Source organism: Pecten maximus, chromosome 4 (genome assembly GCF_902652985.1).
Source record: "Pecten maximus chromosome 4, xPecMax1.1, whole genome shotgun sequence".
Taxonomy (NCBI): Eukaryota; Metazoa; Mollusca; class Bivalvia; order Pectinida; family Pectinidae; genus Pecten; species Pecten maximus.
This window is the reverse complement of record NC_047018.1, coordinates 35,505,813-35,522,965: the sequence shown is the minus strand read 5'-3', so window position 1 is coordinate 35,522,965 and position 17,153 is coordinate 35,505,813. Positions and strand designations below refer to the sequence as shown.

General features: G+C 34.9%; 2 protein-coding genes across 2 annotated transcripts in view; both read left to right on the top strand.

The window, feature by feature from the left end:
* The window catches only part of LOC117325949, an 88,539-nt gene that overhangs the window by 19,664 nt on the left and 51,722 nt on the right, over positions 1–17,153 (top strand). The gene's annotated exons all lie outside the window — the stretch shown is intronic.
* On the top strand, positions 1,446–15,737 carry LOC117325952. Its single transcript, XM_033882483.1, has 10 exons — positions 1,446–1,557; positions 2,675–2,821; positions 4,331–4,546; positions 5,419–5,645; positions 5,838–6,069; positions 6,218–6,491; positions 7,632–7,888; positions 8,042–8,279; positions 9,235–9,335; positions 9,509–15,737. Exons 2-10 carry the CDS (start codon positions 2,756–2,758, stop codon positions 10,397–10,399), a joined length of 2,502 nt encoding a protein of 833 aa, XP_033738374.1. The 5' UTR covers positions 1,446–1,557; positions 2,675–2,755; the 3' UTR covers positions 10,400–15,737.

The following is a 17,153-nucleotide window of genomic DNA, read 5'->3' as shown; positions in this document are numbered from 1 at the left end:
AAATATACCATGACTATTTTGTGCTTGATTTAAGTTTGTGTCAGTATATTTCAATTAAACTGTATTGCAAATTGAGTTTTACCGACACCATATGTAAACTAAAGGTTACACTTTATTCCAGGAATTATATGTTCATAATTGACCCTCATGATACAATTTGAAGATCCTCAAAATCGACACATATTCCACGAATACTTTTCAACTTATTGGAATTTCTTTGGAGAGATTAGAGTTACTGTAAATTTCAAGGGTTGAAAAAAAACTTACCTAATACGCTATAACAGCATGTTTGAACCTGTTTTTATTGCTGGACTTAAAGAATTTTAATTTTAACAATATCAACAATAAAAAGTTTTACTGACTCATGTATGTGTTTATAGTGATAAATTGGGAATCTTCCTCATAAATATGAGAGCTGACAGTGTTGTAATGAATATGCTGCAGTATGATTGGCTGATGATTTTCGGATGATCGATATCTTTACCGACAGTTAGAGGGATTATTAGGAATCATTTGACCATGTATAACATAACTACAGTAACTGAAGCCCTTACTCAAGTTGATTTGCTGCCTAAACCTAATAACGTGTACAAATATCAATTGGAGCTGTTCAATTAGTTCAATAAGACAACTGACAATATTTATGATTTCAGTACTGGACAAGACATACCTGACGGAGTTAACAAAACCTTCATACGGATGTTTATATGGACGATGCAGACAGAGGGTTTGGACTACATGGATTTAGAAAACGGGACGGAAACATTGTATTGTGTTGTAGCTTCACAGTTCTTGAGAACATTCGTAGACAAGGTAAACATTTTAGTTGGATATGAGAAGACATGAATAAAATTTTGTTTTAATGTTTTATCATCATTTTAAATTAGCACTAGCATGTAGGGTTATTTTATATTAACCTAGAAATCCCGATGATGATCTGCTTTCAGGGTTCTATATACTTTAAGGGTCAAGCTTTGCCCTTTGATCTCAGTATTAGTTCAAAAATTTGTGATGCTTACATGTATTTTGGAAACTATTTTATATCAAACAGAAAATATTTACTAGCAAACTTCATAAATAACTTTATAGTGACTAGAAACTTTGTCAATTACTATACAACTTTCTGTGTCACTACTTTTCCATGGTCAGAACTGCAGCAGGGGCCAATAAACAGATGATAAACTCCAATGCTATAGTGTAAGTCATATCTTTGCGGAGTTTAAAATAGCTGCCTCTAATAGAGGGAATGATGTAAAATGTCTGTGTTTCCAGTATTGAGCTGTTAGTGAATGTGATCTCCAGTAAGTCGGTATCTGGAATCTTGAGTTTCATCATTTGAATTTTAATCCATCTAGCATATCCACAATCAGAGCTCTGAAGTTTGTAGACCACTGATGCCAGCCATATTGAATCAAATGGAACACGAGGAGGAAAAGCTAGCAGATGCTAGTTTGGCTATTGTTGGGGGAATTGGTACATATGCTCCCAGCCTTTTAGAAGGGCAGTTGAACTATCTTGTTGCTTGGTGCAAAAGAACAGGTTCCATGGATGCTTTCAGTAAGTAGCCATACTGGATGTATGAGTAATTCTCTGATAAACTACAACTATAGACACTTTTATTACCTATATACTTATACAGATCATGTTTATTTGTTATATATCGGCCACATATAAGCTTTTCACATATTGCACTTATTCTTAATTTCTGTCAGTGAAGTTTTCCTGAAACTTGAGTTCTAATAAGAATAATAAGAAATAATCCTGAGATGATTTCATCTCCAAGGTTTTATGTTTCTGGTCATATTGAGATTCAAAATGGCTGCCATATGGCTTTATGGCATTACCTATCACCTTGAAAATCATATTTTATGTTCCTAAACTGTGTTTTTAGCTGAAACATGTTGGGAGTGATTATGGCCTCAAGTCAACAATGATATTGATCATTGCAAGAAATGTTCCCAAACTGATGATGAAGATGTACAGTAGTACTGCCATTTTTATACCCCCCGCAACAAAGTTAGTGGGGGTATACTGGAATCACCTTGTCCATCCGTCCGTCCGTCTGTCCCTCCGTCGTCCGTCACAAAATTTGTCCGGCTATGCATTTGCTCATTTCTTTATGGATTTCACTCAAATTTGGTATATACAAATGTAGTTAGAAGACCATACCCCTGCAGTGATTTTGCGATTTAGCCCTTTTTAACAGAGTTATGCACCTTTGTCATACAAAATGTGTCATAATTTTGTCCGGCTATGCATTCACTTAGTTTTTGATGGATTTTCTTGAAACTTTATACAGAGTTGAAGGATGGCGTGAAGTTGTGTCTCCAGTAACGGCTTTTCGAAAAAAATTCTTTTTACAGAGTTATGCCCCTTTATGTAAAAAATGGTTACTAGCTTGTCCGGCTATGCATTTGCTTTTATTTTCAATGGATTTTACTAAAATTTAGTATGTAGTTAGAGGACCCTATGAGGCTTAGCTCTTAGTTCTTTCCTAAACATAGAACATGTTTGATTTGGTTATAGTACCATAAATAGGCAGCTTCACAAAGTATCCAAACCAATCATGGAAAAGCGGGGGGTATACTTGTCACCCCCTCGGTGACAGCTCTAGTCTGGTTTGTCAGGAAAGGAAATCTAGTTGACATTTCATCTGAATCTTATCTTTTCTAAGGTGCCATAACTAAGCCATATGAGGAGAGTGATGGATTCACAAAGCAGGAATTCAAAGATATCATGGAAGCAATAGAAGGAAATGCAGGAGGAGATTTTCGAATGGAGTGTATGCTGCTTAAAGCCCATGGCTGTGAAACAAGGGGAGGTAAGACGGATTGGAGATTTAGGATAGGACTGTTGGTAGAGGGAGACAATTAACAGATTAGTTCAAATCATAAGTCCCCTATGTTTTCCATAACTTAAATAATGTCATATTTGAACAGTGACATGGTCCGGAATAAACACATGGACGTGATATTCTTTTGTAATCCAGTATTGAAAATTATGATATTGAATTATGAGGCTATTGCGACTTCCTGTTCAGATTTCAGAATACCTTTCCGCCAGTTTAGAGTTTCCTCCATTGCCTCCAAGGTATCAACAATTTAGGGCAATAGGGTAACTGTAGAATTCTGGAAGGATGACACAGTTGTGTGATTGAATTATTTTATTTTTAGCTCAGCTGTATCTAGCTCAAAATTTGTATACTTACTATCTTGTGTGTCTTTTGTACAATCCAAAAAAATAAAATTGTTGCAATCCAAATGAATCTGCCATGGATACATATGTATACACGAGGTCTCACCGAAAATCCAGGTATTGAGTGTGTAAAAACGGTGAGCTCAATATGGAGATTCGTTCAACAGTCTGATTTATTGAAGAGCATTGTTGACATGTTTCGGCTATAGGGTCGCCATCATCAGAACCTTGTCAAACATGTCAACAATGCTTCCCAATAAATCAGACTATGGAATTATTCTGTGTTGGGCACACCGTTTTTACACACGCAATCCAAAAAAAGGTTAAAAATGTTTTATAACACAGGTCAGAGGCTATTAAAAGAGTACACCAGTTAAAGCGGAATGGCCAAGAGACAATGGGCACATAATATAGTATAGGTAGAATTGCATAGTGAGTGACAAAGCATAGGTGTGAAAGGTCACCAGGATGAAGGACGTGTAGATTGGGATAATGGTATTGATAAGGGAGAGGTATTGTCACAAGCCAGGTAAAAATCGTTACAGGTTATATGATGTTGGTCATGTCAACACATGTCAGGGGCTAAGCAGAGATAAGGAAAGTTGAATATTGGGATAAAATGTCAGCTGACTTCTTAACTTCCTCCTACCGTGAACTGTCATTTGAAGTATTTGCTTGACAAAAGAAAGATGTTTAGGAAAGCATGCAAAAACAGTCACTATTTGTGTTAAAGATAAACATATTTTCAATTATTTGATACACGAATGTTCATCTTCACATTGCTTTAATCCCCTTTAGCAAGTCATGTATCCCTACTACAAAGGATCAACTAGCAAATATTTTTCAAAGCCCCAACTTGTATGATAGATAATCATCATATATATCTGTCATTTACAGTGTTAATTGTCAAATTAATAATATTTTCTCCGCCAATCTAGACTAGCTCTTCACCCAAAACGATGTTGACCTTGTCTTTTCCCTACCATTCTAGAGCTTTCACCCAACACCTTGCTGACTTTGTCTTTTTCCTATCATTCTAGAGCTTCACACAACATTATGTTGACTTTGATTTTTACCTACCATTCTAGAGCTTCACCTAATACCATGCTGACGTTTTGTTTCCCCACCATTCTAGCTCTTCACCCAACACCATGTTGACTTTTTGATCAGCATTGTGGGAAAGCAGTATGCCCAGTACTACATAATGCTGGTTTTGGGCGAACTTATACCAAAACAACCAAAACTGTTTGGTGATAGCCTGATCAAGCATGTTCTACAAAATCCAGAAATAGATCCCTCATACTCCGCAGGTATTCAGATGGTAGCTGTCAACCTCGGACTGACAAACAAGGTACGTTTTTATTTGATTGATTTAAACATGTTTTGAAATTATTTGTTCAATCTAACAAATGAGATTTGGCATAGAAACACCTTCTGAGAGTTGCAATAAAATGATGGTTCTATTTTTTTTTTTTTTTTTTTTAAATTTATTTTTGTTAACCGAAAGTTTTCAGAAAATGATGTATTTTTCATTGGAAAATAGTTGAAAATGGCAACCTTTACAATACTTTTTGATTCTTTGATAATGTTTGACCTCATGTCCTGGACGACCATTAGTCACAAACACATTTTAACAAAATATTACACGTCAAGTATTTGGTCTTACCTCATGTGATTTCAGATTTTTCAGTATAAGTAATCTTCTATGCTCCCAAGCAAACGGAAACATTTACAAGCTTTTGAAACTAGTCTAGATAAAGGTTCGTTTTGCTACCTTCCTTAGTTTTATGAGCATTCTTCAACTATAAGATATTCCGTTACTAGAAATGTAAGGGAACCTCTTGATAAATTCTATATTACGGTAGTCTTTCCTAAAAATTAAGTTAAGGAATTTCCTGAAGTTATGGAATTCTGATGAAACTTGGGCTTGATTTAGTAAAATGTTGGAAGTGTCATAATGATTGCTCATTTTCTGTCTGGAGTTTTTTTCTGTGCACTGCCATTCTTTTATGTTTTGAAGGATTTACCTGATAAGGGGGACGTTGTACTGGAAAATTGTATTAATTATTTTGATTGAAAAGTGGTGACAAATCAGTTTATATGCAGTTTTGTGTTTGTTTCAAGATGATGACCATGTTCTTTGAACCCCATATTATGATTTTGTATATTCTTAACTTAGCATGATGACCTTAATATTAACTAAGTATCTATCTGATTCCACAGTCACTAGTGGATAGGATTCTGAAAGAGCTCATCATTCTGGCAAAGAAGTGTCCAGATCACAATTATCTGTACCCCCTGTTGGATTCTATACAAACTTTGGCCGCTAAGTATGGTGTGGAAACTCTCAAACCTCATCGAAAATATTTCGAGGATTTGCAGCAGGATGGAAAAACAACGTTTTTGAAAGACATAGCCACTTCCATTGTTAATGCAATGGATGGAATCAGGTACTATAACATGACTTAATAGTTTGTTCCTTGATAACATGACACTAGATGTGTTTAACATTGTCAGGATGATTCTAAAGCTAAATGCCAACGAGGTTCTATATTATGATATTGATAAACACAATTTATGTTTCGCTTTCTAAACTAAATGCAATTTGTCAAAATCATCGATTTCCTTTTATCAAATTTCAGTATGAAAGGTATCGTCACAGATGTCATACAAACAAAAGAGAAGGTCAAAGAACTTGACAAGAAGGTCACAAAAGTTGAAGGTGATGTCAAAGGATTAAAGACTACTGTTGACAGGCATGACAAGGAAATTAAAACAGTGAAAACCGGAATTAAAACCGTCAAAAAACGTGTTGATGTTGTCGAAAAAGATCTAACTGATACAAAGGGCAAGGTCGAAGAGATTGACAAAAAGGTGGGAATTCTCTTTCTAAATTTTTTTTTTTACTATTTTGCACTATGCTTCTTTATATGAAATTACACCGTTTACAAGAATTACATTTTTGCTGTGGAAAACAGCATTTGGGTTGATGTTTGTCTATGTTTCTAATTTTGTATTACAGACAATGTCCAACGCCCCAGCATGGTCACGTGATCTTACAAAGTTAATGAATCCAAAATCTGATCATGACTGGAGGCTATTGGCTCAGCGACTGGGATACTCACCAAAGGACATAAAGGCATGGGCTACCCAGAATGACCCCTGCATGGCGCTCCTCAGTGAGTGGTACGCTACCAACAAGACATCTGAGGCTACCCATGCAGTACTTACCACTCTGCAGGAAATGAACAGACAAGATGCTGCAATCATTGTAGAGAATGCAATGAAGGATGTAGGTCAGTGCTGTGTCAATTTCTGGAGTATGTGAAAATGTATTGATTCTCTGAAATAGAAAACACTGCATATACTTCTAGTGTTAATATCATTTATATACCACACTGCTACTGTTTTTTTTTCTTTATTTTATAACTAAACATATTACTTTACACATGAATATAACTATCATATGTCTTTTTACGAGTTCATTATCTGAATTCTCAAGATGCATTGCATTATAAAAGTGCCTGAAATACTGTTAGCTCTTCCGGTCCATAAAACTGGAATGAACTTATTTCATTATGCAACAACAGTCAACAATTATTTGCCAAGAAATTGTGCTTGCTCGAAATATATGCAAGTAAAGAGTATCTCATTCTATCTCCCAAATACATATTGACTGGACGCCATGGTCTGTCTTTGTTCTGAACACTATTCCTAAAAGTGGAGGGATTTTGTGAGTTTGTATGGAACTTTACTATGCATTCTAGGATAAAATAATCAAGTAAATAAGTGTAATAGGAAAAATGCCGTTTGCTTTTTAAATACCTCACTTTTAAATTCGAGTTAAAATATTCCGACTTATTTTGTAATTCAGCATTGATAGACCGTTTTAATACAACGTTATGTAAACGTGTGATTGGCCTGAAGACTGAAGAGTTGATAAAAAAATGATTTAGGAAAATACCTCTCTTTTGGTACAAGAGTAAAGGGGATCTAATTTGGCATAGTACTTTCCTTGGTCTAGTGATTTGTCTAGTATTAATGAAGTGTGTAGGTTTTATTCTTGATGAGTGGGACACAATATTGGAATGGAACCGAAAATTATTTCATTTTAATCCTTATGCATAATATGGAAAACTGTTGGACACCATGACCGTGTTATTAAGTTTTTCTTTGCTGATTTGAAATCCAAGAATGCATCTTTTTGCAGTTGTATGGTTTCTAATTGACTGAAACATTTTTCCATTGGCAATTTATCTGACGCTGCAAAATACTTCACTCCCAAGATGACAGCCTCTGATTAGTGTGAATACAGTTTACAGCTGTGATTAAGATTTCGTTACTTTAATTGTAATATTTCCCTTTCGATTATAATTTGTCCTTTCACTACGCATTTGTACTGCCTTTACTGTATCTATATATTTACATCAATTCAGATGATGTTGTGAAGGAAGCACCCGAGTACACCAAACCCCCTCCAATCTTCCTGAGCTACCAATGGGGTCACCAGAACGAGGTCAAGTTACTAAGGCAACACCTTCTCATGGCCGGCTATGAATGCTGGATGGATGTCGGTCAGATGGGAGGCGGAGACAAACTATTTGAGAAAATTGACAATGGAATCAGAGGATCAAAAGTCGTCATATGCTGTGTGTCGGAGAAGTATGCCAAGTCTCCCAACTGTAACAGAGAGGTAAGGATAGGTTTTCAGGTCTTAATATGTTGCTTAGAACTTGATGAAATAAGAAGTGAAATATGTGCTTGTTACATAGGATCTTCTATCAAGCATGAAAAAATGTGCTTGTAAAATAATGTATTGCATTTTGTTAAAATCTTTTCAAATTAGGTGAACCTTGCCGTAAACCTTGGGAAGCCAATGATTCCCCTCCTGATGGAGAAAATGGGTTGGCCCCCTCAGGGCTCCATGGGACCCATCTTCAGTGAGTATCTATTTGTGAGGTTCTTCCAACGAGGAGGGGAAGAGACCAACGACCAACGTTACTGGCCAGTTCCGAAGTTTCAGGAACTTTTGATGCAGTTCAACATCTACAAAACTCTGCCTGATGAATCAATTGTTACCAAAGGTTAGAAAAAGAATTATATACATACATCTTGTGACATGTTAAAGGTGGTCAACACCAAAGCAAATGGCAGAATTGTGATGAAAGTGAACAAACTACGTATTTTAAAAGATTGTCTGTATCGCAGGGGATAGGGGGGATCGTTTGAATGTCATCAACGAAAGAAAAGGAGAAGAATCCTTCCTTCTTCTTGATACTGTACTTGCTACAGGCTTGGATGGTATTGTGTCTTTTCTTTTTTGTATGCTCAATCCTATCCAGAACCAATTTAATTGTACCCGGACTATGAACTTTGTTATTTTTTATCTCAATAATTCAAACAAGCGAGAAAGTTTATATATATCTGGCTATCAAGTGAGTACTGCCTACCAATACATCAAATATAATCCTAAACACAGAAGAAATCCAGTTGATTGTAATAGTTAAAGTTGTCCCACCTGATGTGATGCCTTCTTTCAGATTAAGGAATTTGATATCACATATTTTGAAAATGAGTCTGCGAATTATGGATGCTTATCAGGTCAGTTAAAGTTTATACATCACTCATCTGTTATTCTGTCTGATGAAAGTGGGTATAAAAGGTCGACATCAATATCATTCCAAAAAAGCTTGATAATATGCTCTAAAGTAGACGTTCTGTAAGTTATGGTACTAGGAGATTAATATGGTGGTTTCGTAGGGACATTGGAGAAACCAACATGTAGAACTTTTATTTGTGACCTTCTGCTTTGCCTACTTGTTCTTTTTCCTTCGGTGAATTTGTCTTCAATCTCGGAAGTTGCCAGGACATAAATCACTGAAACAAACAGATTTTCAAAAACATTTGTTTTATGCAAAGTTATCCACGAATAAGTACCTACACATACTGTGATTGAAATAGGCTTTAAATTAATTAATAGAAGGGCTCAGCTGGTAACTTACCAACATCTCTTTATTCTGAAAAAATATTTACCTACAGAGTACAAAAAGTGGTGGGTCCCTGTGGCTGAAGAAATTATTATCACCAAGAAACCTATCAGTAGTGGAGGTCAGAATACTGCAACCACGGCTGGAGGAAAGGTATATTACAAGTATTAATTATTTTTGCTCGATATACAGTAATCTGCTTTTGATAAAAAAGTATCCTGATGGTACTCAACCTCTACTCTATATTTGTACATATATCTTTGTTTCTGGTTTATGATACAGTTTGTAACTGGACATGGTACACGCCCGGTGTCTTAATTTTGTAGGAAGAGGAAAGTAAGTCTCCAGATGTGTTCCTGTCCTACCAGTGGGGTAAACAGAAGCAGATAAAACAGTTGTACAAGAGGCTGTGTGAGCTTGGTTTGACCTGCTGGATGGACATCTACCAGATGGGAGGTGGAGACTCCTTGTTTGACAAGATTGACCGAGGTGTGCGGGGCTGTAAGATTGTTCTAAGTTGTGTGACCACTAAGTACGCAGTCTCGGCCAATTGTCGACGAGAGGTAAGCCTAGCTGATTCCTTAAAGAAGCCTGTAGTTCCTCTTCTATTGGAAGAGATGCAATGGCCACCTAGTGGGCCAATGAGCATGGTCTTCACACAACTCCTTTTCATCAATTTCTACCGTGACGAGGCAGTCCAGATGACATGGAAAGGGGATAAATTTGATGAGCTTCTAGCCAAAGTCACAGAACACGTGCCTGGTTTTATAGGATGCATTGATGATACAAAGACAAAAGAGATAGAAGAAATACCTAAAAAGAAAACGGAACCGGAAACACAAGCAAGATCGCCAAATACTGCAAACAATGCAGATACTTCAGGTAAAGAGCATGTCCCACCACCCTTACAGTCTTCACATACTCCACCAACAGCACAGCCCACATCGCAACCACCACCTCCTCCATACACACACCAGCACCAGTTTGCGCAGCCACAACCTGGACAACAATACATGCCAGCTCAACAGCTTGCAGCAGTCCAACCACATGCACAAACGCGTGGACAACCATATGTTCAGCAGCAGCAGCAGCAGCAGCAACAACAACAACAACAACAACAACAAACACAGCCACAAACACAGCAAACATCCAATCAGGTTTCTCCAACTCAAGCTGGTCGAGCAAATGAAAAGTCTTCCTCGTGTGTTCTTCTTTAATATCTGTTGATCAACATGGAAGACTATTGACTAGATTTACTGGCGTAGCTCTGCTTTTACTGAATCTGCTCGGCAAAATTCTCTTAGCCTATTCTATAGTGATTAAAGCCGGTTTGTTCCATAGCAAAGGTATAAAAATGACTTTTGTTACACAAGCGCCAAAATTACGATCCGGAAAACATTGACAAAATAATTGCTTTCTTCGAGGGAATATGCCACCAGGTAAGATACTAGCTTCTGACTTCAATTGACTTGAGGTGTGTCTGCTGGGATGCAAACTGCTTTCTATCGAATCTGCTTGAGAAAATGTTTTTAGCTGATTCGGTTGTGATCTAGGGTTCCCGGGTTTTATCCATAGAGAAGGCAATGTCAATTACCTCTGTTTTATTAACGCCATAATTAGGATTCGTAAAATATTCACAAAATATTTGATAAGGTACGATTTATTTTTTGGAATGGAAATGTCAAGCTAGCAAAATTCTAGCTCCTTCCTATTGACTCGCCTTGGAAGAATTTCACTAACTGATGTGCTAGTCGTATAAGCATGGGTTCCATAGAATGCAGACTAGATGCAATCTAGCTGTGTGAGATTTGCAGCTGTTTTATCCGATGTGTCACTGTATAGAAGTCAATATATTGCCAATTTGCTGTTCATTTCCACTTTAATTATATCGACATCAAAACAAGAACGTGATGAGACTGTCATGGCTACAAAAAAATCAAAACGGACTAGCTATGTAAATACATGTAGTTTGTTGATGAACTGTAAAATAGTTATTTTTGAGGATCGATGTGGAATATGTTCATACATATCGAACAAATATATATGCCAAGTGCTTAATACACAATGCAAGTGTAGACACTTTTAAACTTTCAATGAATGTATATACTCCTTAAAAAAGAAAGTGTACATGCAATTTCGTTTACATTGTATTTCTTTTTGAATATTTATCCGTATAATCACTATATTGACATTCCTTTTTGACTTAAAGGTGTACTAATACGTACGAATGCCATGTTATTGTGAAATGCTATAGCATAAGATGCCATCCTTTTTACAATTAAGACAAACCTGAATGCCAGCTATTGTCAACATTTTGCTCTTGTTTTCAAAGTAAATTGGTGATACAATGTATATGGTATTGATTTCAACTGTGGATATATAAGTTTAAAATGAAATAAATATGTGCCTGTCAAGACAGAGAGCGTTTGATATATATCCCCATGTTTTCTTGAAGTCCATTTTTATTTGAATTATTCCATTTATTTATTTCATGGTTTTCAACTGTTTTCCTTTAGTCTTAACTTAATGATGCTTGTTACAGCAATGTTCTAGATTTGTAGTCCTACCAGTCACATAGATTTACCATATCGTAATAACTGTTGATTGCATTTTTGGTGGCATAATACTAGTACATTATTTGGCTATTAATGCCGTTGATGAATGTAGATTCATTAATACATTTTGTGATAAATTATTTCTGACATCCTGCTTGACAAATGGAAGCGAGACTAAGGTCTTTTCCGTCGGCATTGGTGTCAGCGCCCACAGCAGCGTGTTAGTAGTGTTTTGTTTAGTAATATCTTAACCGTGATATTGATTACATATTCCTGGATCTGATATTTTGCTGCTGTGAAAAAAAAACCAAAAAAATGGTTTTGTCAGAGACCGATATTCTGATTAAATTTTAAGTAAGATTTTTAGAATGTTGTGATGGTTTGCCGATTTGTATTAATTTTGTTTTTTTTAGATATTTATCTGTTTACAATTTCCGATTATTTTTGTTTTTATATTTTTTTTACACGTTTTCATCATAGTTTAAAAAAATATATTCATTGTAAAAACTTGAAAGTGGTATCCGTCCTGTTATTTTATTATTTTACACGTTTTCATCGTAGTATTTAAAAAAAAAAAAGATATTCATTGTAAAAAAGTGGTATCCGTCCTTAATCAAACGGTTTTTAAACTGATAACAATAATGTCTCTAAAGTTTCTCAGTTCTTTAGTTTTTAGTATATATTTTTGCATTTATTATTGTTGTTCACTTGACCTGCTGTATGCCAAATTCATGGAAAGAGTTACTCAAAAGTTGTTATTATTCTGTCATACAAATAAGATATAATAAAATATTAAATGATGCATTATTGAAATTGAGAATTGACAATGCGTCGTGTGATAGATACATTGGCTGACGACTTGACTTGTTAGTTTAGATCAGTAGCATGTCCTTCCTTAGTTTCTATGTTAATACGTATTGCAGAAAGACAGCAAGTACATTTATTTGTGAATAGCAAAAATTTTTGTTGTTAGACATTTGTTTGTATTGTTTGGACATGTTTGTGTCTTACACGAGCAATCGGAAAACCAGTTGGATCTTTCCGGCATATCTTTGGAATAACATCTCCTGAACATATGACGGAAAGAACGAGTAGTTTTCCTGTGGATACACCAGTGTAAATTTGCCATTTTAAAGAGGATAACATTACTTTCTGATGTCCTATAGTTTGACAAAGTGAAGCCAGACTTATTGTACGGGTATCAATATTATATACCGATATGTGTATTTTGAAACAATCCAGCAAAAACAATCACTTATTTAATTATTTAACTTGCTGTCCGTCATTACTTTCTGTTGGCCAACTGCATTCCATATTTCGAACTCGTGTGTATGTGCAGAATTGTTTTATTATTCGTTTTTCTTGTATTTTATCTTGATTATTTTATGATCCAGTTTGTACAGTAATTTGTGATTCTTAATAGTGTTTTCATCATTAAGTTTTGAAGAGTGCAATTTATTTTGAACAAATCTCGTGATATATATACATAAGAACTATCTACACTGTGCCGTATTTATAACTGTCCATGACTGTTGACATATAACGTTGATGTGTAAGATAATGCTGTTTAACAGTTATGTGCATGTATTACGCAACTACTAGCTTAGAAGTGCCATATGATATTGTAGAAAATAATACAACGGTGGTTAATCACACGTAGTGCCATATGTTTTTTATATCTACGTATTTCACACAGACGTAGACATCGTTGATATTACACATTTTACATGTATAGTAGTGCCATACCATGTTTTAAATATATATAATAAAAATGTTAAGCATATGTGATCCTTATGGACGAAGTAATGCATAAAGAAAAAGAAAATCTCGACAACACGTCTTTAGTACTTTTTGTACTCTTTCTATTACTGCTTGACTAATAATCTATTTTAACAATATGCAGCTAGCGAATGTCTGTTTGTTCGGATCCAGTACAAATTACAAACGAGCACATACAGACATAGAATATCAAACATTTTTAGTGTAGTAGGACAATATCGTTATGTTTTTTTTTATCCCTGATGTACAGACGGTATAAATAAAAAGGCTGATAAATGGTTTTAAAACAGCGCAAGTTAACACAGCGCATGCTATGTAGCAAATGTTTTCGTTTATCTCCGCGATTGACTCATTTCGTTCCACAAAACTCGGTAAAAACTGCGGGTTAGCAATAACAATATCGGGAAGCAATCAGTGTGATGAAAATCACATATAAACATAAAATTGTATCATGTAATGCGAGTTGAATAAATATGTATTTTTAAACAAAGTATGCATTGTTTCCGGTGATAGCTAGACATGCATATCTTATACACAATTAATGCATTAGCACATACTCTAAAAGTAATTGTATTGACTGGCACGTTACATCATATCATTAGACATTTCCTTCCCTCACAGGACTTTCCATTATATAAATGGAATGAATCGGATATGGTATTTCGTTCCTTTTTTTTCATCATTCAGATACATGTATTATCTGTTTAGCTCAAAAACATGTTTATAGGATTATTTTGAATATTTGTCCGATATTTTGGATCTTGTAAATATAATTGGTTACACAGTATAAGGTTATTATATTAGAGATACACCATTAAAACAAATCTATAGCTTTTATCCTTTTTAAGCGTGTTGGCATTTACACTATTATTTTCATATTTTACAGATAAAATGGATTTCCTAGAAATCTTAATTCTGATATATTGTTGTTATTGTTTATTATTGTTAAGCAGAAATTTAATTCAATACATAATTATCAGTTATGATTTCGTAAGTATTACAAATATACAACTATGATTTATGTGGAATATCGTTAATTATAATGGAATTAACGTATCTTTATTTTTGTAGTTACTCCTATTGCTAAATAGTCATTATTGGTCGATAATCCGTGTGGATAAGAACATTACCGAATTACCTACCTGTGGGGTAGATCTCTGTAAAACAAGGCAACGTCTGGAAAAAAAGTATATAATAAACATCAAAAGATAAAAATTTTAGTAAAACTATGAAGCTGTTGATAAAACCCAGTGTATTCACATTGTAAGGGTTTCGGATACATGTCATTTTTTTTTATCTTGTTTTTGTTCGTGAATGATCCTCTCATAATGAAAATCAAAACAGGTATGAATTCAAGTATCACTTCACGAATGTGGGCTTTTTTGGATTTTTTTGGATCGATAAATATATACATGCGTATACATTCCTTATATAATTTAAAATCAAACTGTTTACACTTATATGCCTTATAAATTCTAAATAAAATTAGACTTGTCATTTCCGCTTCTCTACGATACACTACCATGCGTGTATTGCATCGTGTCTTAGATTATCGTAGAGGAGCGGAAATGACAAGTCTATGTTTAATTAGATTGATGTCTTACATGATTGTTTTCAATAAAAACTACTTTGATATTAAAATGTGTTTAGGTTAATCTTTTAGATTAATCGTTAATTTTTTTCAGCACAATTTGTAATTTTTTGTGTTTTCGCCTACAATATCCAATATGCCAGAACACTCCTTTAAACTTATTTGCAAAGCAAAATTTGAACAAAGGATTACATATTATTATAACTTTGTTTAAACGAAAACAAACTTAAACTGTTTATGTGTGCAAATGATAATGTAACACAATCAAGGTTGAAATACATCCCGACATACACAACACAACACAAAATATAAATGTTAGCTTATTCATTCAAAAACTACCGTATATGGTGTAGTGCGGTGAAGTTATCAATGTTTTACGTTAAGCTAGGATACAGTTACAATATGTATACTTATCTGTGTATATTTATGACATTGCCTGTCATGTACTTAAACTATATACAGGTAATACATGTTTGTAGCGGTCGAGCAGCTAATTGCTATATATATACGTGTAGGGAGCATATAGAGGACTACATGTTTATATGACCTCTTTACACACATCTTGTGTCTTAGCGACCAATACCATCGTTGAAAAAACCTCAGAAATCTTGGATTGTAAAGACCGAGCCGCACAGGTAAGACAGGTAGGAGGATTTGATCTCTATTGAAAGATGTCGTAAATAGTTACCTACGCTGGTGGGCTAGCTGAGTGACCTCGGGTTTCGCTGATTAGGGACGCTGATCACATTGTCCAGGTGGTAAATAGTTCATACGTATTCTTGATTCAGTAGGTCTATAATTAGAGTAATATGTTCAATATATGCTGCAGCCAGGGCCATATTAAACACATGTGTAACATGTATACACCCCCCTGCTTCAATATACTTTCGGATGTCGCTCTCCCGACCATATATATTTCGAATTATGTTTCAGAATGTTACATTATTACACCATAAAGAATCTTAACCTTACCTAGATTTGGAGTGTAACAACCTTCAAAAATAATTAAGTTAAGACAAAAGAAAAAGGGGAAAAAAAAAGATTATTCATGAAGTTAACTTTGACTTATTTACGAAATATTTACATGGCATGATTTTATCACATCAGCATTGCACAGACAACTTGGGGTTCCAATTTCTTTATAAAAGTATTTAAATACATTTGTACTGGCTAAGATGTTTTAGTAACATTACTTAAAACACTCTTTGACAAGTACAATGTAGAATAAGGTCCAGACAACAAGTGGCTGTTAATAAGACGTTATACCGTCCGATTGTTATGTTAAAATGCGAGACGTCAGTGACAGAAATAGCGTACGAGTTCATCACGTCTCGATCTTTCTTCCAGACACGAAAAATTGTATTTCGAATTTGCCCATATTATATAAGTGATCCATATTACATGTAAGATGAATGTACAAACTCACGGTCTTTACTAACACGATTTTTTGGTGATAAAGTGTCTGTGATATTGGAAGTATTTATATCTTTATTAGAAAAAAAACCAATGATCATACCTTCCAAGGAAAATGTTATTGTGGTCAAAAGAAACGAAGCTATAAAAAAACTATGAGTATCGTATCTCCAGGTGGTTATGTCCTCGATAGTATTGGACCGTTTGTTGGTAGCAAAAACGACGCGAAATCGCCGAGAAAATTCTGTCGTCTCTTAATGGACTTAGCGACATATTAAATGAAGGTTATATTGTAGTTACAGGTCGTGGATTTAGGGATAATATTTAAAAACTATGTGAATATGGGTACAACCATGTTATGCCAACATTTTTAAACCCGGGAGAAAACCAACACAATACAGAAAACGCGAATTCTGACAGATGTATTACAAAGATAATGTGGATAGTGGAAAGCAAACATTTCAAATTCTTTAAAAGTGAATTTCATCTAGCTATTTTCTCGACTATATTGCTACTTTACTAAAGATTGTGATAGCTGCCAGAACTGGCAGACGAACGAAAGATCTTGCTGTAAGCGAAAATTACTGTGCAAAACGAGTAAAAGATGAACTAAATCTCTCATAACGGACCAAT